General features: G+C 47.0%; 1 protein-coding gene across 3 annotated transcripts in view; it reads left to right on the top strand.

Moving 5' to 3' along the window:
- LOC129856874 (sodium-dependent dopamine transporter-like) overlaps positions 1–22,383 on the top strand; it is a 30,577-nt gene extending 8,194 nt beyond the window's left edge. For all 3 annotated transcript variants that reach the window (XM_055924603.1, XM_055924606.1, XM_055924604.1), the window contains 12 exons: positions 1,021–1,240; positions 3,984–4,122; positions 5,536–5,670; positions 8,697–8,800; positions 12,132–12,256; positions 13,258–13,370; positions 14,643–14,771; positions 15,026–15,125; positions 18,601–18,701; positions 18,925–19,092; positions 19,794–19,865; positions 20,943–22,383. In XM_055924603.1, coding sequence (XP_055780578.1) covers positions 1,021–1,240; positions 3,984–4,122; positions 5,536–5,670; positions 8,697–8,800; positions 12,132–12,256; positions 13,258–13,370; positions 14,643–14,771; positions 15,026–15,125; positions 18,601–18,701; positions 18,925–19,092; positions 19,794–19,865; positions 20,943–20,966 — 1,430 coding nt within the window. In that variant the 3' untranslated portion in view covers positions 20,967–22,383. The remainder of the gene's footprint in view (positions 1–1,020; positions 1,241–3,983; positions 4,123–5,535; positions 5,671–8,696; positions 8,801–12,131; positions 12,257–13,257; positions 13,371–14,642; positions 14,772–15,025; positions 15,126–18,600; positions 18,702–18,924; positions 19,093–19,793; positions 19,866–20,942) is intronic.
- The last annotated feature ends 837 nt before the right edge of the window (positions 22,384–23,220 follow it).

Below are 23,220 nucleotides of genomic sequence, written 5' to 3'. Positions count from 1 at the left end.
AGGGTCCCTTACTGAGTGTCGGTATTGGATGTTGACATTTTAATCATCAGTCTCACATGCACCCGGCCCCCTAGCTGAGACAGAGGGAATCTCACATGCACCCAGCCCCCTAGCTGAGACAGAGGGAATCTCACATGCACCCAGCCCCCTAGCTGAGACAGAGGGAATCTCACATGCACCCAGCCCCCTAGCTGAGACAGAGGGAATCTCACATGCACCCAGCCCCCTAGCTGAGACAGAGGGAATCTCACATGCACCCAGCCCCCTAGCTGAGACAGAGGGAATCTCACATGCACCCAGCCCCCTAGCTGAGACAGAGGGAGTCTCACATGCACCCAGCCCCCTAGCTGAGACAGAGGGAATAGCTGTTGTCACTCAACAGGGAATCGCTGCAATTACATCCGATCGACACATTCTGCTTTTCCTAACGATCAATGTTTTCAAAAGACGACGTGATCACTCGTGATGCTAATGATTCCGCTTCGACAAATAATCACTTATTCTAGATTAAAAAGAGCCATGGGAAAAGAGCCATGACATCGTATCGCCGTCAGAAGGAAAGAGATTGGACACTTGTTAGTCCTAAAGGTTATGATGAAAGTGAACAGTAGCGCGTGGACACGGGGCTAAACGAACAGAAAGGGCAGATCTGGGGATAAATAAAGCGTAGAGAGGAGACCGCGGAGGACAACCTTTAGAAAGTTTGGCTGGTTATTGTCTTTCATTTTAGGCGCTCTTTAAAATTCTGTGTTATCAAGTGTTCTGTCTAGTTTACTTCTGAAAGTGTTTATGTAAATATGTAAGATTGTAGAGTGTTGACGTTCAAAGTAAGTGGTTTTATTTGAGGTATCCAGGAGCAGATATGACCTTTGGCCTTTGTGATACTTCCAGTTGATATCAGTTACGTATTGTGATATTTTGCCCTGTTTTGTGTTTTCTGTCTACCTCTGCTATAATCTGTATTCTAAACCATTGTGATCTTGACCTATGACCTTTCACCTTTCCCCCTTTTTCCCCCAGGTGTTGGTTTCACAGTGATCCTGATCAGTCTGTATGTGGGCTTCTACTACAACGTGATTATAGCCTGGGCCCTGTTCTACTTGTTCTCTTCCTTCACCGGGGAGCTACCCTGGGTCCACTGCAACAACACCTGGAACAGCCCCAACTGCTCAGACCTCTGGGACTTCAACAACTCCCTCAACGACACACACAAGTCCACCCCCGCAGCCGAGTACTTTGAGTGAGTTTGGAGTTTCGTCTCTAGATCCGAGTCTGAACAGAGACCGTTGACTTCTTCCTTAAAGTATTTTTGCTCTGACACGTCAAGTATGGATATTTTGAGAGGGACCAGCTTCACCTTTTTCTCTCTTTGGTATTAAATTACACAAAGGTGCACATACATAATCAGGCTTTATTTGAAACCTGGACCCAGAAGACATTATGCCTGAGAGAGCCAGAGGTTCACATCCTGGTCTATGTGTATCCATACCTTCATTCTCCTGGTCGTCCACGGAGATACTGTAACCATGTCTTCATAGTCCTGGTCGTCCATGGAGATACTGTAGCCATGTCTTCATAGTCCTGGTCGTCCATGGAGATTCTGTAACCATGTCTTCATAGTCCTGGTCGTCCATGGAGATACTGTAACCATGTCTTCATAGTCCTGGTCGTCCACGGAGATACTGTAACCATGTCTTCATAGTCCTGGTCGTCCTTGGAGATACTGTAACCAAGTCTTCATTCTCCTGGTCGTCCATGGAGATACTGTAACCATGTCTTCATAGTCCTGGTCGTCCTTGGAGATTCTGTAACCATGTCTTCATAGTCCTGGTCGTCCATGGAGATACTGTAACCATGTCTTCATAGTCCTGGTCGTCCACGGAGATACTGTAACCATGTCTTCATAGTCCTGGTCGTCCTTGGAGATACTGTAACCAAGTCTTCATTCTCCTGGTCGTCCATGGAGATTCTGTAACCATGTCTTCATAGTCCTGGTCGTCCTTGGAGATACTGTAACCATGTCTTCATTCTCCTGGTCGTCCACGGAGATACTGTAGCCATGTCTTCATAGTCCTGGTCGTCCATGGAGATACTGTAACCATGTCTTCGTAGTCCTGGTCGTCCACGGAGATACTGTAGCCATGTCTTCATAGTCCTGGTCGTCCATGGAGATTCTGTAACCATGTCTTCATTCTCCTGGTCGTCCATGGAGATACTGTAACCATGTCTTCATAGTCCTGGTCGTCCATGGAGATACTGTAACCATGTCTTCGTAGTCCTGGTCGTCCATGGAGATACTGTAACCATGTCTTCGTAGTCCTGGTCGTCCACGGAGATACTGTTGCCATGTCTTCATAGTCCTGGTCGTCCATGGAGATACTGTAACCCTGACTTCATAGTCCTGGTCGTCCATGGAGATACTGTAACCCTGACTTCATAGTCCTGGTCGTCCATGGAGATACTGTAACCCTGATTTCGTAGTCCTGGTCGTCCATGGAGATACTGTAACCATGTCTTCATAGTCCTGGTCGTCCATGGAGACACTGTAACCATGTCTTCATAGTCCTGGTCGTCCATGGAGATACTGTAACCATGTCTTCATAGTCCTGGTCGTCCATGGAGATACTGTAACCATGTCTTTATTCTCCTGGTCGTCCATGGAGATACTGTAACCATGTCTTCATTCTCCTGGTCGTCCATGGAGATACTGTAACCATGTCTTCATTCTCCTGGTCGTCCATGGAGATACTGTAACCATGTCTTTATTCTCCTGGTCGTCCATGGAGATACTGTAACCATGTCTTCATTCTCCTGGTCGTCCATGGAGATACTGTAACCATGTCTTTATTCTCCTGGTCGTCCATGGAGATTCTGTAACCATGTCTTCATTCTCCTGGTCGTCCATGGAGATACTGTAACCATGTCTTCATTCTCCTGGTCGTCCATGGAGATACTGTAACCATGTCTTCATTCTCCTGGTCGTCCATGGAGATTCTGTAACCATGTCTTCATTCTCCTGGTCGTCCATGGAGATACTGTAACCATGTCTTCATAGTCCTGGTCGTCCATGGAGATACAGTTTCCAGTGTTCTTGTTATTGTATCCAGGTGTCTCGTATTTTTAGCAAAGGCGGTTTGTTTTGACAGTTCAGGCCTGTCATGGAGTCATGAACAGACAGGCAGTCACTTTCTTTATCTCCACCTGGGAGCAATTTCATCTCGTCTGAGTCAGGGCCATTCAGTTGACACAAAGGTATCCTCTTCTTCTTCATCTTCATCTTCTTCTACTTCTACCTCTTCTTCTTCTTCTCTTCATTCTTAGTTGATAGTTACTGCAGTGTTTCTCCACTTAGTATGATGTGTTGTTAGTCATTGGTAACACTGTGCTGTGTTGTTAGTTATATGTTGTTAGTTAGTTGTTGTGGTTAGTCATTGGTACCATTGTGCTGTGTTGTTATATAGCTGAACTGGGACTGTTAGTTACCTAGTTGTTAGTTGATTAGTTGTTATAACCTGTTATAACTGTTATGTTCCAGGCGTGGGGTGCTCCACCTGCAGGACAGCGAGGGTATAGCTGACCTGGGACTGTTAGTTACGTAGCTGTTAGTTGATTAGTTGTTATAACCTGTTATAACTGTTATGTTCCAGGCGTGGGGTGCTTCCCCTGCAGGACAGCGAGGGTATAGCTGACCTGGGACTGTTAGTTACCTAGCTGTTAGTTAATTAGTTGTTATAACCTGTTATAACTGTTATGTTCCAGGCGTGGGGTGCTCCACCTACAGGACAGTGAGGGTATAGCTGACCTGGGACTGTTAGTTACCTAGTTGTTAGTTGATTAGTTGTTATAACCTGTTATAACTGTTATGTTCCAGGCGTGGGGTGCTCCACCTACAGGACAGTGAGGGCATAGCTGACCTGGGACTGTTAGTTACCTAGCTGTTAGTTGAATCGTTGTTATAACCTGTTATAACTGTTATGTTCCAGGCGTGGGGTGCTCCACCTACAGGACAGTGAGGGTATAGCTGACCTGGGACTCCCTCGTTGGCAGCTAACATCCTGTCTAGCTGTGGTCATCGTGGTTCTGTACTTCAGCCTCTGGAAGGGGGTCAAGACCTCAGGGAAGGTAGGCGGTTCTCTGAATCTGTAGTGGCTCCAAATCAACCTATTTTAAGGGTATATAAATATACCTCTTTGCTGAAATGTAGTACTTTTATCTAAAAATAGTGAATTTGTGTTACTGTTGACTGACATTTTTGGTAAGATGGCTGCCACGGTCCTCAGCGTCCAAATCTCTGATGGCTCCATATGTACATGTTTCAGGGTACATAAATGTACATATGTCCTAAATGTGGTTAGTTTGTCATAAAATGTGCCCTTGTTCTGGATACTAAAGCTTAGCCACCCCACTATAGAACAGGGTGTCCAGGTGAAGTCAGCTCAGATCTTGGCCCTGTGAGCAGAACACAACACCAGAACAGGGACAGTTGTTGAGTCCAGGTGTATAGAACAGAACAGGGCCAGGTTGTTGAGTCCAGGTGTATAGAACAGAACAGGACCAGGTTGTTGAGTCCAGGTGTATAGAACAGAGCAGAACAGGGCCAGGTTGTTGAGTCCAGGTGTATAGAACAGAACAGGACCAGGCTGTTGAGTCCAGGTGTATAGAACAGAACAGGGCCAGGCTGTTGAGTCCAGGTGTATAGAACAGAACAGGGCCAGGTTGTTGAGTCCAGGTGTATAGAACAGAACAGAACAGGGCCAGGTTGTTGAGTCCATGTGTATAGAACAGAACAGAACAGGGCCAGGTTGTTGAGTCCAGGTGTATAGAACAGAGTGGACCAGGTTGTTGAGTCCAGGTGTATAGAACAGAACAGGGCCAGGCTGTTGAGTCCAGGTGTATAGAACAGAACAGGGCCAGGCTGTTGAGTCCAGGTGTATAGAACAGAACAGAACAGGGCCAGGTTGTTGAGTCCAGGTCTATAGAACAGAACAGGGCCAGGCTGTTGAGTCCAGGTGTATAGAACAGAACAGAACAGGACCAGGTTGTTGAGTCCAGGTGTATAGAACAGAACAGGGCCAGGTTGTTGAGTCCAGGTCTATAGAACAGAACAGGGCCAGGCTGTTGAGTCCAGGTGTATAGAACAGAACAGGGCCAGGCTGTTGAGTCCAGGTGTACAGAACAGGGCCAGGTTGTTGAGTCCATGTGTATAGAACAGAACAGAACAGGGCCAGGTTGTTGAGTCCAGGTCTATAGAACAGAACAGGACCAGGCTGTTGAGTCCAGGTGTACAGAACAGGGCCAGGTTGTTGAGTCCATGTGTATAGAACAGAACAGAACAGGGCCAGGCTGTTGAGTCCAGGTGTATAGAACAGAACAGAGTGGGTAAGGTTGTTGAGTCCAGGTGTATAGAACAGAACAGAACAGGGCCAGGTTGTTGAGTCCAGGTGTATAGAACAGAACAGAGCAGGGCCAGGCTGTTGAGTCCAGGTGTATAGAACAGAGTGGACCAGGCTGTTGAGTCCATGTGTTCCTGTGCAGGTGGTGTGGATCACAGCCACCATGCCCTACGTGGTCCTGACTGTCCTGCTGCTGCGCGGCGTCACCCTTCCTGGAGCCATGGACGGCATTAAGGCCTACCTCAGCGTCGACTTCCTACGACTCTGTGAGCCTCAGGTAAGACTGGGGGAGAGGGGGGAGAGATAGGGAGATAGGGGGGACAGGAAGGAGACAGAGACAGAGACAGAGACAGAGACAGAGATGGAAGGGGAGTATTCAGAGGTGATAAAAGTCTGTTTCCTTATTGAGTTTCTGGTCAGAGTCCAGTCCTTGTCTCTCACAGACAGCGCAGGTCCAGTCCTTGTCTCTCACAGACAGCGCCGGTCCAGTCCTTGTCTCTCACAGACAGCGCCGGTCCAGTCCTTGTCTCTCACAGACAGCGCCGGTCCAGTCCTTGTCTCTCACAGACAGCGCCGGTCCAGTCCTTGTCTCTCACAGACAGCGCCGGTCCAGTCCTTGTCTCTCACAGACAGCGCCGGTCCAGTCCTTGTCTCTCACAGACAGCGCCGGTCCAGTCCTTGTCTCTCACAGACAGCGCCGGTCCAGTCCTTGTCTCTCACAGACAGCGCCGGTCCAGTCCTTGTCTCTCACAGACAGAGCCGGTCCAGTCCTTGTCTCTCACAGACAGAGCCGGTCCAGTCCTTGTCTCTCACAGACAGCGCCGGTCCAGTCCTTGTCTCTCACAGACAGCGCCGGTCCAGTCCTTGTCTCTCACAGACAGCGCCGGTCCAGTCCTTGTCTCTCACAGACAGCGCCGGTCCAGTCCTTGTCTCTCACAGACAGCGCCGGTCCAGTCCTTGTCTCTCACAGACAGCGCCGGTCCAGTCCTTGTCTCTCACAGACAGCGCCGGTCCAGTCCTTGTCTCTCACAGACAGCGCCGGTCCAGTCCTTATCTCTCACAGACAGCGCCGGTCCAGTCCTTGTCTCTCACAGACAGCGCCGGTCCAGTCCTTGTCTCTCACAGACAGCGCCGGTCCAGTCCTTGTCTCTCACAGACAGCGCCGGTCCAGTCCTTGTCTCTCACAGACAGCGCCGGTCCAGTCCTTGTCTCTCACAGACAGCGCCGGTCCAGTCCTTGTCTCTCACAGACAGCGCCGGTCCAGTCCTTGTCTCTCACAGACAGCGCCGGTCCAGTCCTTGTCTCTCACAGACAGCGCCGGTCCAGTCCTTGTCTCTCACAGACAGCGCCGGTCCAGTCCTTGTCTCTCACAGACAGCGCCGGTCCAGTCCTTGTCTCTCACAGACAGAGCCGGTCCAGTCCTTGTCTCTCACAGACAGAGCCGGTCCAGTCCTTGTCTCTCACAGACAGCGCCGGTCCAGTCCTTGTCTCTCACAGACAGCGCCGGTCCAGTCCTTGTCTCTCACAGACAGCGCCGGTCCAGTCCTTGTCTCTCACAGACAGCGCCGGTCCAGTCCTTGTCTCTCACAGACAGCGCCGGTCCAGTCCTTGTCTCCCACAGACAGCGCCGGTCCAGTCCTTGTCTCTCACAGACAGCGCCGGTTCAGTCCGTGTCTCTCACAGACAGCGCCGGTCCTGTCCTTGTCTCTCACAGACAGCGCCGGTCCAGTCCTTATCTCTCACAGACAGCGCCGGTCCAGTCCTTGTCTCTCACAGACAGCGCCGGTCCAGTCCTTGTCTCTCACAGACAGCGCCGGTCCAGTCCTTGTCTCTCACAGACAGCGCCGGTCCAGTCCTTGTCTCTCACAGACAGCGCCGGTCCAGTCCTTGTCTCCCACAGACAACATCGGTCCAGTCCTTGTCTCTCACAGACAGCGCCGGTCCAGTCCTTGTCTCTCACAGACAGCGCCGGTCCAGTCCTTGTCTCTCACAGACAGCGCCGGTCCAGTCCTTGTCTCTCACAGACAGCGCCGGTCCAGTCCTTGTCTCTCACAGACAGCGCCGGTCCAGTTCTTGTCTCTCACAGACAGCGCCGGTCCAGTCCTTGTCTCTCACAGACAGCGCCGGTCCAGTCCTTGTCTCTCACAGACAGCGCCGGTCCAGTCCTTATCTCTCACCCTCCACCAGCTGATGCACCCTTCTGTTTAGGGAAAAGGGGGGATACCTAGTCAGTTGTATGTATATACATATAGTGTGTGTGTGTGTGTGTGTATGTGTGTGTGCGTATGTGTGTGTGTGTGTGTGTGTGTGTGTGTGTGTGTGTGTGTGTGTACGTGCGTGTACGTGCGCTTCTGTTTCTGTGTGTGCGTGCGTGCGTGCGTGTGTGTGTGCGTGCGTGCGTGCGTGTGTGTATGTATGTGTGTGTGTGTGTGTGTGTGTGTGTGTGTGTACGTGCGCGTGCACTTCTGTTTGTGTGTGTGTGTGCGTTCGTGCGTGCGTGCGTGCGTGCGTGCGTGCGCGTGCGTGCGTGCGTGCGCGCGCGTGCATGTTTGTGTGTGTGTGTGTGTGCGTGCGTGCTTGTGCGTGCGTGCGTGTGTGTGTGTGTGTGCGTTCGTGCGTGCGTGTGTGTGAGAGAGAGAGAGTTATGCTGATGTTTATTGCTGTATATTTTAATGCCACAGGTTGTCTTTCAGTGCAGGAAAATATAAGGTTCGATATAAACAAATGTAATATTTCAGTATCCATGAAATCCCGACTGATGAAATGTATATATGAATCATTTTCCTTAATAAGAGGCGCTGTAAGAATCCCCAGCTGTCCCCCCCCCCCCCCCCCCCCGGGTAGCAACCCACGGCCGCTAAGGACTCAAAGCAGCAATTTGAGAATTAGATTAGACACATGCATGCAGCAACAATTTACTAAATTACCTCGTATTCACAAGTGTCTTTCATCTTTCCCTTGAATGAGTTTCCTGCAATTATCTCTAATAACAGCCCTTTTTTTCTCCCCCCTTTGTCCTTCTGTCCCCCCTCCCCCCACACGGTGTCTTTTGTCCCTCTGTCCCCCCCCCCCCACACGGTGTCTTTTGTCCCTCTGTCCTCCCCCACCCCCCCCTACACGGTGTCTTTTGTCCCTCTGTCCCTCTGTCCCCCCCCCCACGATGTCTTTTGTCCTTCTGTCCCCCCCACTGTATCTTTTGTCCCTCTGTCCCTCTGTCCCCCCCCACTGTGTCTTTTGTCCCTCTGCCCCCCCCCCCCACTGTGTCTTTTGTCCCTCTGCCCCCCCCGGCCGTTGGTTGTGTAGGTCTGGATAGACGCTGCCACTCAGATCTGCTTCTCTTTGGGAGTCGGGTTCGGGGTGCTGATAGCGTTCTCCAGCTATAACAAATTCAGCAACAACTGCTACAGGTAAGCTACAAGCACCCTATTCACTACATAGTGCACTACTTTTAGACTAGGACTCATAGGGCTCTGGTTGAAAGTAGTGCACTATGTAGGGAATAGGGTGCTATTTGGTATGCTGTCCTCAGTGTTGATAGTCTCTATTAGAGAGGCTGACAGAAGGGGACAAACTGCTGCTGAGCTGGTGAATTACAATGCCTTTGAAGCCCCTTACCTACTGGCCCAGTCTTTAACACCAGTCTGTTCCATAGAGGACAGTATTACCTACTGGCCCAGTCTTTAACACCAGTCTGTTCCATAGAGGACAGTATTACCTACTGGCCCAGTCTTTAACACCAGTCTGTTCCATAGAGGACAGTAATATCTACTGGCCATGTCTTTAACACCAGTCTGTTCTATAGAGGACAGTATTACCTACTGGCCTTGTCTTTAACACCAGTCTGTTCCATAGAGGACAGTAATACCTACTGGCCATGTCTTTAACACCAGTCTGTTCCATAGAGGACAGTAATACCTACTGGCCATGTCTTTAACACCAGTCTGTTCCATAGAGGACAGTAATACCTACTGGCCATGTCTTTAACACCAGTCTGTTCCATAGAGGACAGTAATACCTACTGGCCATGTCTTTAACACCAGTCTGTTCCATAGAGGACAGTAATACCTACTGGCCATGTCTTTAACACCAGTCTGTTCTATAGAGGACAGTAATACCTACTGGCCATGTCTTTAACACCAGTCTGTTCTATAGAGGACAGTAATACCTACTGGCCATGTCTTTAACACCAGTCTGTTCCATAGAGGACAGCATTACCTACTGGCCATGTCTTTAACACCAGTCTGTTCCATAGAGGACAGTAATACCTACTGGCCATGTCTTTAACACCAGTCTGTTCCATAGAGGACAGTAATACCTACTGGCCATGTCTTTAACACCAGTCTGTTCCATAGAGGACAGTAATACCTACTGGCCATGTCTTTAACACCAGTCTGTTCCATAGAGGACAGTAATACCTACTGGCCATGTCTTTAACACCAGTCTGTTCCATAGAGGACAGTAATACCTACTGGCCATGTCTTTAACACCAGTCTGTTCCATAGAGGACAGTAATACCTACTGGCCATGTCTTTAACACCAGTCTGTTCCATAGAGGACAGTAATACCTACTGGCCATGTCTTTAACACCAGTCTGTTCCATAGAGGACAGTAATACCTACTGGCCATGTCTTTGACACCAGTCAAACAGATGTTCCACGTCTGTTCTGGATCTACCAGATATAAGATCTCTAACAGATGTTCCCCGTCTGTTCTGGATCTACCAGATATAGGATCTCTAACAGATGTTCCCCGTCTGTTCTGGATCTACCAGATATAGGATCTCTAACAGATGTTCCCCGTCTGTTCTGGATCTACCAGATATAGGATCTCAAACAGATGTTCCCCGTCTGTTCTGGATCTACCAGATATAGGATCTTTAACAGATGTTCCCCGTCTGTTCTGGATCTACCAGATATAGGATCTCTAACAGATGTTCCCCGTCTGTTCTGGATCTACCAGATATAGGATCTTTAACAGATGTTCCCCTGTCTGTTCTGGATCTACCAGATATAGGATCTTTAACAGATGTTCCCCGTCTGTTCTGGATCTACCAGATATAGGATCTCTAACAGATGTTCCCCGTCTGTTCTGGATCTACCAGATATAGGATCTCTAACAGATGTTCCCCGTCTGTTCTGGATCTACCAGATATAGGATCTTTAACAGATGTTCCCCTGTCTGTTCTGGATCTACCAGATATAGGATCTTTAACAGATGTTCCCCTGTCTGTTCTGGATCTACCAGATATAGGATCTCTAACAGATGTTCCCCGTCTGTTCTGGATCTACCAGATATAGGATCTCTAACAGATGTTCCCCGTCTGTTCTAGATCTACCAGATATAGGATCTTTAGATATTCCCTGTCTGTTCTGGATCTACCAGATATAGGATCTTTAACAGATGTTCCCCGTCTGTTCTGGATCTACCAGATATAGGATCTCTAACAGATGTTCCCCGTCTGTTCTGGATCTACCAGATATAGGATCTCAAACAGATGTTCCCCGTCTGTTCTGGATCTACCAGATATAGGATCTTTAGATATTCCCTGTCTGTTCTGGATCTACCAGATATAGGATCTTTAACAGATGTTCCCTGTCTGTTCTGGATCTACCAGATATAGGATCTCTAACAGATGTTCCCCGTCTGTTCTGGATCTACCAGATATAGGATCTTTAACAGATGTTCCCCGTCTGTTCTGGATCTACCAGATATAAGATCTTTAACAGATGTTCCCCGTCTGTTCTGGATCTACCAGATATAGGATCTTTAACAGATGTTCCCCGTCTGTTCTGGATCTACCAGATATAGGATCTCTAACAGATGTTCCCCGTCTGTTCTGGATCTACCAGATATAGGATCTCAAACAGATGTTCCCCGTCTGTTCTGGATCTACCAGATATAGGATCTTTAATAGATGTTCCCCAGTCTGTTCTGGATCTACCAGATATAGGATCTTTAACAGATGTTCCCCGTCTGTTCTGGATCTACCAGATATAGGATCTCTAACAGATGTTCCCCGTCTGTTCTGGATCTACCAGATATAGGATCTCAAACAGATGTTCCCCGTCTGTTCTGGATCTACCAGATATAGGATCTTTAACAGATGTTCCCCGTCTGTTCTGGATCTACCAGATATAGGATCTCTAACAGATGTTCCCCGTCTGTTCTGGATCTACCAGATATAGGATCTCTAACAGATGTTCCCCGTCTGTTCTGGATCTACCAGATATAGGATCTTTAACAGATGTTCCCCGTCTGTTCTGGATCTACCAGATATAGGATCTTTAACAGATGTTCCCCGTCTGTTCTGGATCTACCAGATATAGGATCTCTAACAGATGTTCCCCGTCTGTTCTGGATCTACCAGATATAGGATCTCAAACAGATGTTCCCCGTCTGTTCTGGATCTACCAGATATAGGATCTTTAACAGATGTTCCCCAGTCTGTTCTGGATCTACCAGATATAGGATCTTTAACAGATGTTCCACGTCTGTTCTGGATCTACCAGATATAGGATCTCTCACAGATGTTCCACGTCTGTTCTGGATCTACCAGATATAGGATCTTTAACAGATGTTCCCCGTCTGTTCTGGATCTACCAGATATAGGATCTTTAACAGATGTTCCCCGTCTGTTCTGGATCTACCAGATATAGGATCTTTAACAGATGTTCCCTGTCTGTTCTGGATCTACCAGATATATGAATATGTTCTTGTCATCTACACTCTCTCTTCCAGAGATGCCATCATCACCAGTTCCATCAACTCCCTGACCAGCTTCTTCTCTGGCTTCGTCATCTTCTCCTTCCTGGTTTACATGTCCCATAAACACAGCGTGCCACTGGACAAGGTGGCCACAGATGGTTAGTATTCATAATGTTCAGGACAAGGTGGCCACAGATGGTCAGTATTCGTAATGTTCTGGACAAGGTGGCCACAGACAGTCAGTATTCGTAATGTTCTGGACAAGGTGGCCACAGATGGTCAGTATTCATAATGTTCTGGACAAGGTGGCCACAGACAGTCAGTATTCGTAATGTTCTGGACAAGGTGACCGCAGACAGTCAGTATTCGTAATGTTCTGGACAAGGTGACCGCAGACAGTCAGTATTCATAATGTTCTGGACAAGGTGACCACAGACAGTCAGTATTCATAATGTTCAGGACAAGGTGACCACAGATGGTCAGTATTCATAATGTTCTGGACAAGGTGACCACAGATGGTCAGTATTCATAATGTTCAGGACAAGGTGACCACAGATGGTCAGTATTGTTAATGTTCTGGACAAGGTGACCACAGATGGTCAGTATTGTTAATGTTCTGGACAAGGTGACCACAGATGGTCAGTATTCATAATGTTCAGGACAAGGTGACCACAGATGGTCAGTATTCATAATGTTCTGGACAAGGTGACCGCAGATGGTCAGTATTGTTAATGTTCTGGACACTTTTCTCAGATAATGATGGAGACCTGAAATGATTGTTTTGTTTTTTTATAAAAATAGTTAGATGTTTCGACATGTCCAATAGATTTTTCAGCCAATCATTATTTGTGTGTGGGATCTCTAAACTGATGTCATGTCCGCTTGTCTTTCTGACGTGTAATATTACATGTTATTTATCTACATCAAAATGTGTAGCTGCTCTGGGCTCGGTGTCAGGGCTGATTGGAAATCTATATGTGTTTATCAGCACAAATCAATTATCTGGTCTACATTGTCACCGCTGTTGATGACACAAATGTTGGATTTGCTGCGTTCTTCAGACAAGTCTCCCGTCACAAAACAGATGTCAATGTGATCTACCTGTTGGATTAACACTAGATAACTACATGATTCATCTGTGTTGTTGTGTCCCATACAGGTCCTGGTCTGGTGTTTATCATCTACCCAGAAGCCATTGCAACATTACCAGGATCTTCAGTATGGGCAGTTATCTTCTTCATCATGTTGTTGACTCTGGGCATCGACAGTGCTGTGAGTACACCTCTCACCATTATAGAACTCGTGTTGTTGACTCTGGGCATCGACAGTCCTGTGAGTACACCTCTCACCATTATAGAACTCATGTTGTTGACTCTGGGCATCGACAGTGCTGTGAGTACACCGCTCACCATTATAGAACTCGTGTTGTTGACTCTGGGCATCGACAGTGCTGTGAGTACACCTCTCACCATTATAGAACTCGTGTTGTTGACTCTGGGCATCGACAGTGCTGTGAGTACACCTCTCACCATTATAGAACTCGTGTTGTTGACTCTGGGCATCGACAGTGCTGTGAGTACACCGCTCACCATTATAGAACTCGTGTTGTTGACTCTGGGCATCGACAGTGCTGTGAGTACACCGCTCACCATTATAGAACTCGTGTTGTTGACTCTGGGCATCGACAGTGCTGTGAGTACACCGCTCACCATTATAGAACTCGTGTTGTTGACTCTGGGCATCGACAGTGCTGTGAGTACACCTCTCACCATTATAGAACTCATGTTGTTGACTCTGGGCATCGACAGTGCTGTGAGTACACCGCTCACCATTATAGAACTCATGTTGTTGACTCTGGGCATCGACAGTGCTGTGAGTACACCGCTCACCATTATAGAACTCATGTTGTTGACTCTGGGCATCGACAGTGCTGTGAGTACACCGCTCACCATTATAGAACTCATGTTGTTGACTCTGGGCATCGACAGTCCTGTGAGTACACCTCTCACCATTATAGAACTCGTGTTGTTGACTCTGGGCATCGACAGTGCTGTGAGTACACCGCTCACCATTATAGAACTCGTGTTGTTGACTCTGGGCATCGACAGTGCTGTGAGTACACCGCTCACCATTATAGAACTCATGTTGTTGACTCTGGGCATCGACAGTGCTGTGAGTACACCTCTCACCATTATAGAACTCGTGTTGTTGACTCTGGGCATCGACAGCGCTGTGAGTACACCGCTCACCATTATAGAACAAACTATGAACTGATCAACCTCCAGTTTGTGAGGTGCCAACATGCTATAGGCTAGCAGTGACAAACCCTACTCCTGGGGAGCTAATAGGTGTGCAGGCTTTTGGTCCGACCCAGCAGGATCAGGACCGGCTAATCCTGCTATATGTAAAGTTCAAGGACCAAGTTCAGCTAAATTATGGTGTTCTATGTTCTGTGTTCTATGTTTTCTGTTCTGTGCTCTGTGTTCTGTGTTCTGTGTTCTATGTTCTGTGCTCTGTGTTCTGTGTTCTGTCTCTGGTCTCTAGATGGGAGGGATGGAGTCAGTGATCACAGGATTGATGGATGAGTTCAAGTTTCTCCACAAACACCGGGAACTCTTCACCCTCTTCATCGTTGTGTCCACCTTCCTCATCTCACTGTTCTGTGTCACTAATGTAAGTGGATGAAAAAGATGTGTGTAAAGTTATTTCTCAAGCATCTAATGAATTTGCATGAATGACACATGGCTAACATAAGAGACATCAAATGAAACCTCTCCTCTCCTCTCCTCTCCTCTTCTCTCCTCTCCTCTCCTCTCGTCCTCTCCTCACCTCTCCCCTCCTCTCCTCTCCTCTCCTCTCTTCTCTTCTCCTCTCCTCTCCTCTCCTCTCCTCTCCTCTCCTCTCCTCTCCTCTCCTCTCCTCTTCAGGGTGGTATCTATGTGTTCACTCTGCTGGACCATTTTGCTGCTGGGACATCCATTCTCTTTGGAGTGCTTATTGAGGCCATCGGCATCGCCTGGTTCTACGGTGAGGAGGGGGGAGGAAGGGAGAGGAGGTGGGGGGAGGATGGGAGAGAAAGAGGGGAGGAGCAGGAGGAGGGGGAAGGAGCGGAATGAGGAAAGGGACAGGAAAGTGTTCTCCTGCCTAGTTATACGGTGAGGTGTAGGGAGTAGGAGGATGGGTAGTGGGAGGAGAAGGGACCCCTTACTGATTCTACAGAAGAGGAGGGGTAAGGAGGAGATGGGATGGGAGGAACGGGATTCCTGTCTTGGAGGAAGAAGAGGAGTGAGAATGGGTAAGTAGGGAGGAGGAGTGAAGAGGGAGGAGGAGGTGAGGAGTGAGGAGGGAGTAGGAGGGAGGGAGGTGGTGAGGAGTGAGGAGGGAGGGCGGAGGGAGGGAGGGAGGGAGGGAGGGAGGAGGAGGTGAGGAGGGAGGAGGAGGTGAGGAGGGAGGAGGGAGGAGGTGAGGAGGGAGGAGGAGGGAGGAAGAGGTGGGGAGGGAGGGAGGGAGGAGGAGGGAGGAGAGAGGAGGAGGTGAGGAGTGAGGAGGGAGGAGGAGGGAGGGAGGAGGAGGAGAGAAGGGAGGAGGAGGTGAGGAGTGAGGAGAAGGGAGGGAGGAAGAGGTGGGGAGGGAGGGAGGGAGGGAGAGAGGAGGAGGGAGGGAGGAGAGAGGAGGAGGTGAGGAGTGAGGAGGGAGGAGGAGGTGAGGAGTGAGGAGGAGGGAGGGAGGAGGAGGTGAGGAGTGAGGAGGAGGGAGGGAGGAGGAGGTGAGGAGTGAGGAGGAGGGAGGGAGGAGGAGGTGAGGAGGGAGGTGTGAGGAGGAGGGAGGGAGGGAGGAGGAGGGAGGAGGAGGGAGGGAGGAGAGGAGAGGAGGGGAGACTCTTAGCTCTTCATGGCCAGCCAAGCTGATGCCCTATTAGGCCAGTGATAGGGTCTGATGAAACATCAGTCTGGATATTCCTCTGCTGTGCCACCATGCAACACTATCTCATTAGCTGTCAGAGGACCGGGAGGTAAAAAGCCTGTCTCTGGTGGGATTCTGCCACTCAGAGTGGATGGTCCATATTACTATTTAGTGTTTAGGTGTTTGGACAGAGACACATTACATCCAAATAATAGTGTATTGATATTGAATACCTGAGGTCAACATCCCAGTCTGTGGTGTAAAGATTGATGTTTTTTGTTGGGTCTATTGTGGTTCTGATGATACTTGGATGTCAGAAATATAAACTAGGCCGATGGAAGATTTCCTTGTGCCGTGTATTTCAATTCTAACTTAAAGGGATAGTACACCCAAATTACAAAATGACACATTGTTTTCCTAACCCTGTAAAACAGTCTATGGACTGTGTGTGTGTGTGTGTGTGTGTGTGTGTGTGTGTGTGTGTGTGTGTGTGTGTGTGTGTGTGTGTGTGTGTGTGTGTGTGTGTGTGTGTGTGTGTGTGTGTGTGTGTGTGCCCACTCTGGTCTTGGCACGTGTGCTCTAGCCAACAGTGCAGGTAGGCTACCTTCAGAGATAATTATGGATAACAGATAGATTTGCATTTGTCAAACGGCAGCCAAACCTCGATCATCATCATGTCACCAGAATAAGACCCTCGATGTTTATTGAAAAGGAGCATCAAGCTCATCACCGTATTTTTGTAAAGTCTTTTCTTTACACAAGGCTGGTTAGACATACACAAACACACGCACGAATGCACACGCACACATGTAAGCACATACACACACACACAGCACTCTTTACACTTTCTTGAGTGTACACTACAGTACGAGCAGCTTGCTTTGCTCAGATAACATTGAAGTTATCTGAAAACCCCAGGCATTTACAGCAACATCTCCAGAGTAAATTCAGGTTAAAAAATAACGTCTCCAAAGCTCACTTCTGGTTCAGCGTGCTAGTCTGATCTACTATACTGCTGGTCAGATCAATATTGGGGTCCAGACAGTGCTGTGTGTGTGTGTGTATGTGCTTACATGTGTGCGTGTGCATTCGTGCGTGTGTTTGTGTATGTCTAACCAGCCTTGTGGCTCTGAGGGTCAGTGTGGTCAGCTTGCTGCCCTGCCGTGGTGGCCTCAGCCTGGGAGGGCGGACTACTTTAGCCCCAGGCTTCTCCGGGCCTTTTCCCTGGCTCCATCTCTACTGACAGGTGGCTGTGGCCCCCTGTGCCCTCCACAGGAACAGCTGCCTGCTCTCCATAGGCTCCAGTCACATTGGGATTGTGCCTGGGCTTTGAGAAGTGCCTCCCAGGCAAGGAACAAAGAGAGAAGGTTGAGTGAGGAGAAGCCTAGTTGAGGAAAGGGACTTGACGTTGGTGGTATTAAACACGCTACCAGAATGTTAATATCCTTGTATTTCAAACGTACTGTCGTCGTTTCCTCAAAACGAGAGAACACAAAGTAACACAACATTATTGACAACTATTGTTCATCCTCAAGACTTCCTGTCTGCTGTGGTATAAACGTCCCCTTTCCCTCTCTTTGCTCTGTGAATGACTACTCAAGACTTCCTGTCTGCTGTGGTATAAACCTCCCCTTTCCCTCTCTTTGCTCTGTGAATGACTACTCAAGACTTCCTGTCTGCTGTGGTAGAAACCTCCCCTTTCCCTCTCTTTGCTGTGTGAATGACTACTCAAGACTTCCTGTCTGCTGTGGTATAAACGTCCCCTTTCCCTTTCTTTGCTCTGTGAATGACTACTCAAGACTTCCTGTCTGCTGTGGTAGAAACGTCCCCTTTCCCTCTCTTTGCTCTGTGAATGACTACTCAAGACTTCCTGTCTGCTGTGGTAGAAACGTCCCCTTTCCCTTTCTTTGCTCTGTGAATGACTACTCAAGACTTCCTGTCTGCTGTGGTAGAAACGTCCCCTTTCCCTCTCTTTGCTCTGTGAATGACTACTCAAGACTTCCTGTCTGCTGTGGTAGAAACGTCCCCTTTCCCTTTCTTTGCTCTGTGAATGACTACTCAAGACTTCCTGTCTGCTGTGGTAGAAACGTCCCCTTTCCCTCTCTTTGCTCTGTGAATGACTACTCAAGACTTCCTGTCTGCTGTGGTAGAAACGTCCCCTTTCCCTTTCTTTGCTCTGTGAATGACTACTCAAGACTTCCTGTCTGCTGTGGTAGAAACGTCCCCTTTCCCTCTCTTTGCTCTGTGAATGACTACTCAAGACTTCCTGTCTGCTGTGGTAGAAACGTCCCCTTTCCCTTTCTTTGCTCTGTGAATGACTACTCAAGGGTTTTGATCAGGGTAAGGGTTCAATTCGAATTGAAGGTAGTCAATTCAGGAAGTAATTTGATTTTATACTTCAAAAAATGAAAAAAAAAATGTTTTTGAAATAAACAGCTTTTACTTTTAAGTCTATTGAGAAGTCATTGAAAATAGATGGTCTTTTTAATATTATTTACTTCCTGAATTTACCTTTTCAATTGGAATTGACCCCATTCCTGGTTTTGATGACGAACCGTTACACGTTTTTAACTGCTGTGGTTTGAACTATTCCCTTCAGGAGTGGATCGCTTCAGTGATGACATTGAGGAGATGATCGGACAGAGACCAGGCCTGTACTGGAGACTGTGCTGGAAGTTTGTCAGCCCATGCTTCCTCCTGGTGAGTTCATAAAGAGAGAAACACCTGGGTCAAACATGTCAAATACCTTTAGTTTACCTGGTGCAATGGAACCAGTTGAATAGTCCATGCAGCTCTCAGTCATGCACACCAAGGTCTAGGCATTAACTACAGTTTGCTAGCTTCAGTAGAGGCTAGTCCGTAAGTGTCCTTATGACTTGAAACAGGAAAGTGTCCTAACCCCCAAAACCCTCTGTTTCTCCAGTTCATGGTGGTGGTGAGCTTCGCGACCTTTAACCCTCCGAACTACGGGACGTACACGTTTCCCATATGGGCCAACATGATTGGCTGGTGCTTGGCTATATCCTCCATGACCATGGTGCCTCTCTATGCTATCTACAAGATGTGCACCTTACCTGGGAAGTTCTGTGATGTAAGTCTGGTTTAAATAAGTCTGGTTTATATAAGTCTGGTTTATATAAGTCTGGTTTTTAACAGAGCCATAACAGAGCTATCTACAAGATGTGCACCTTACCTGGGAAGTTCTGTGATGTAAGTCTGGTTTAAATAAGTCTGGTTTATATAAGTCTGGTTTTTAACAGAGCCATAACAGAGCCATCTACAAGATGTGCACCTTACCTGGGAAGTTCTGTGATGTAAGTCTGGTTGATATAAGTCTGGTTGATATAAGTCTGGTTTATATAAGTCTGGATTATATAAGTCTGTGGTTTAACAGAGCCATAACAGAGCCATCTACAAGATGTGCACCTTACCTGGAAAGTTCTGTGATGTAAATCTGGTTTATATAAGTCTGGTTTATATAAGTCTGGTTTATATAAGTCTGGTTTATATAAGTCCGGTTTAAAGTGGGAAGTCTGGTTTGTATTGATATATGCTACTATGGTGATTTAGCAGACACCTTTAACCAAAGTGATGCCCACTTTTATCCACATCAATGCACAGAAATGTCAACGCTGACAATGACACATCTATATTCGGTATGTGAGCAGTATGGTTGATGAGCTATAACATCACCAGCAAATATGAATATCCAGCTTGGTAATGCACAATGATTTGTATAAGGAAGACAAGTTAGTTTCTTTGGTAACTGATTCCCGTCCTGTCTTCCTGTAGAGACTGGCCTACGCCATAACGCCTGAGCACGAACACCACTTGGTGGATAACGGAGAAGTTAGGAGGTTTACGGTAAGCTGCTCTTCACTGTTTACTTGACGTTACTTATCCTCCCTACTTACCTTACCTTACCCTACCCTACCCTACCTTACCCTACCTTACCTTACCCTACGCTACCCTACCTTACCCTACCCTACCTTACCCTACGCTACCCTACCTTACCCTACCCTACCCTACCTTACCCTACCTTACCTTACCCTACGCTACCCTACCTTACCCTACCTTACCTTACCCTACGCTACCCTACCTTACCCTACCTTACCTTACCCTACGCTACCCTACCTTACCCTACCTTACCTTACCCTACGCTACCCTACCTTACCCTACCTTACCTTACCCTACGCTACCCTACCTTACCCTACCTTACCTTACCCTACGCTACCCTACCTTACCCTACCTTACCCTACCTTACCCTACGCTACCCTACCTTACCCTACCTTACCCTACGCTACCCTACCTTACCCTACCTTACCCTACGCTACCCTACCTTACCCTACCTTACCCTACCCTACCCTACCTTACCCTACCTTACCCTACCTTACCTTACCCTAACCCTAACCCTAACCCTAACCCTAACCCTAACCCTAACCCTAACCCTAACCCTAACCCTAACCCTAACCCTAACCCTAACCCTAACCCTAACCCTAACCCTAACCCTAACCCTAACCCTAACCCTAACCCTAACCCTAACCCTAACCCTAACCCTAACCCTAACCCTAACCCTAACCCTAACCCTAACCCTAACCCTAACCCTAACCCTAACCCTAACCCTAACCCTAACCCTAACCCTAACCCTAACCCTAACCCTAACCCTAACCCTAACCCTAACCCTAACCCTAACCCTAACCCTAACCCTAACCCTAACCCTAACCCTAACCCTAACCCTAACCCTAACCCTAACCCTAACCCTAACCCTAACCCTAACCCTAACCCTAACCCTAACCCTAACCCTAACCCTAACCCTAACCCTAACCCTAACCCTAACCCTAACCCTAACCCTAACCCTAACCCTAACCCTAACCCTAACCCTAACCCTAACCCTAACCCTACCTTAGTGTATTTATTGTCCTTTCCCATTGGTTTCCACAGCTCCAACACTGGATGGTGATCTGAGCCCAGGAAGAAGACAGAGGTCCGTTCACATGGAGGATGGATGGATAGAGAGAGGGAGGGAGAGATGGATAGAGGGAGTGATGGAGGGATGGATGGAGAGAGGGAGTGATGGAGGGATGGATGGAGAGAGGGAGAGATGGATAGAGAGAGTGAGGGACGGATGGCTAGAAGGAGGCACAGCAGACATGTGAAGAGAGTATATACCGTAACAAGAGGAGAGAGAAGTGTTTGAAATGCCAACCAAGCTGTCAAATCGTAGTGGTCTTTAATTTCCTCAATGGACGTGTGGTTGTGTGCTGTGATCTAGATCAGGATGTTGGTGACGTTCGGTCAAAACATCACTAAATATCATTCTTAAACAATGACTGTTATGATTATGGATAATTCACCAATATATTCATGTTTATTTTGTGAGCTGAGAAAAATCTGAGCGTTTGGTTTAGTGTAAAATCCTGATGAAATATTATATGATTATCTGTTGTAGAGGTAACTAAGAGAAAAAAAAAGTATTTATTACAGAATCAATATGTCATAGCCAATAACACAATTACATTCCTGCATTTAACTGTGTCTGAAAGTGTACATGTTTTAAGTTAAGTTTGTTACAACACATAACACCTACATAGTAAGCTAGCTTTTTATATTTTGCCAACAGTTTCCTTTGACACTTGAAAAATGTGTTGTCTGTTACTTCTCCTCTGAAAAATGTGTTGTCTGTTACTTCTCCTCTGAAAAATCTACCGGGGGGTCCAAAATGATTGACACCCTTGATAAAGATGAGAAAAAAATAAATATTAAATAAATTATTAAAATACTGAGCTATATTGTATGCTAATTTTTATTATTATATAATTTTATATTTTATACTTTTTTCTCAAAAGGGTAGGGGTCAAAGTACTTGACACTCCTGTTTTCAATAGCTTTCCATTTTGATGTGTACTTGGGGGTTATCGTCTCGCTGGAAGATCTACTTGTGGCCAAATTTCAGCCTCCAGAGGCAACCAGGTTTTTTGGGTAAAATGTCCTGGTTCTGTGTAAAGTTTATGATGCTGTTGAACTTAACAAGTATCCCAGGAACCAGTGGAAGCTAAATAGCCCCATAGCATCACAGATCCACCATATTTTACAGTAGGTAAAGAGCTCTTTTTTCATGTCAACCAATAAATGTATACACCTGTAATTTGATACATGGCACTTGGACTGGAACTTGTGCTTTGGTCAGATGACATGAAAATAAATATCTTTGGACACGCACACCAGTGGTGGGTGTGGCGTCGAAAATGAGAATGCATAAGCAGAACAGAACCCAATACCTACTGTCAAATATTGTGCTGGATCTTTGATGCTATGGGACTACATTTGTTACGGTCAACAGCATCATGAATTTGACCCAGTACCAGGACATTTTAGCCAAAAAACCCGGTTGCTTCTGCCAGGAGGCTGAAACTTGGCCACAAGTGGATCTTCCAGGAATGACAATAACCCCCAAGCACACATCAAAATCCACAAAGAAATGATTCATTAGCCACAAACTCAACATTTTTGCAATGGCCCTCTCAGTCTCCAGACTGACCCCATTGAAAACCTGTGGTGTGAATTGAAGGGGTCCATAAGTACAGACAGAGGATATCAAGGATCTGAAAGGATTCTGTATGGAGGACTGTTCTAAGATCCCTCTCAATGTGTTCTAGAATCTCAGAAAATATTCTAGAATAAGTCTCAGTACCTTTATCCTCACAATGTGTTCTAGAATCTCAGAAAACATTCTAGAATAAGTCTCAGTACCTTTATCCTCACAATGTGTTCTAGAATCTCAGAAAATATTCTAGAATAAGTCTCAGTACCTTTAACCTCACAAGGTGTTCTAGAATCTCAGAAAATATTCTAGAATAAGTCTCAGTACCTTTATCCTCACAATGTGTTCTAGAATCTCAGAAAACATTCTAGAATAAGTCTCAGTACCTTTATACTCACAAGGTGTTCTAGAATCTCAGAAAACATTCTAGTAAACGGCTCAGTGGTGCTATATTTGCACGGTTAGACATGGAAAAGTATTGAAAACAAGGGGTATCAATAAATTTGACCTCTACTTTTGAGAAAACATTCTCTGAGCAATTGTATTAGTATAAATAATGTAATTTCCCAATTTGTTGGAGCATTCAATATAGCTCAGTATTTGAATGATTTACTTTATACAGTCATTTTTTGCTCATCTTTATTAAGGGTGTCAACAATTTCAGGGTGTTTATATATT

Source organism: Salvelinus fontinalis, chromosome 6 (genome assembly GCF_029448725.1).
Source record: "Salvelinus fontinalis isolate EN_2023a chromosome 6, ASM2944872v1, whole genome shotgun sequence".
Taxonomy (NCBI): Eukaryota; Metazoa; Chordata; class Actinopteri; order Salmoniformes; family Salmonidae; genus Salvelinus; species Salvelinus fontinalis.
Note: the sequence above shows the minus strand (reverse complement) of the source record. Positions and strands in the feature narration are given on the sequence as shown.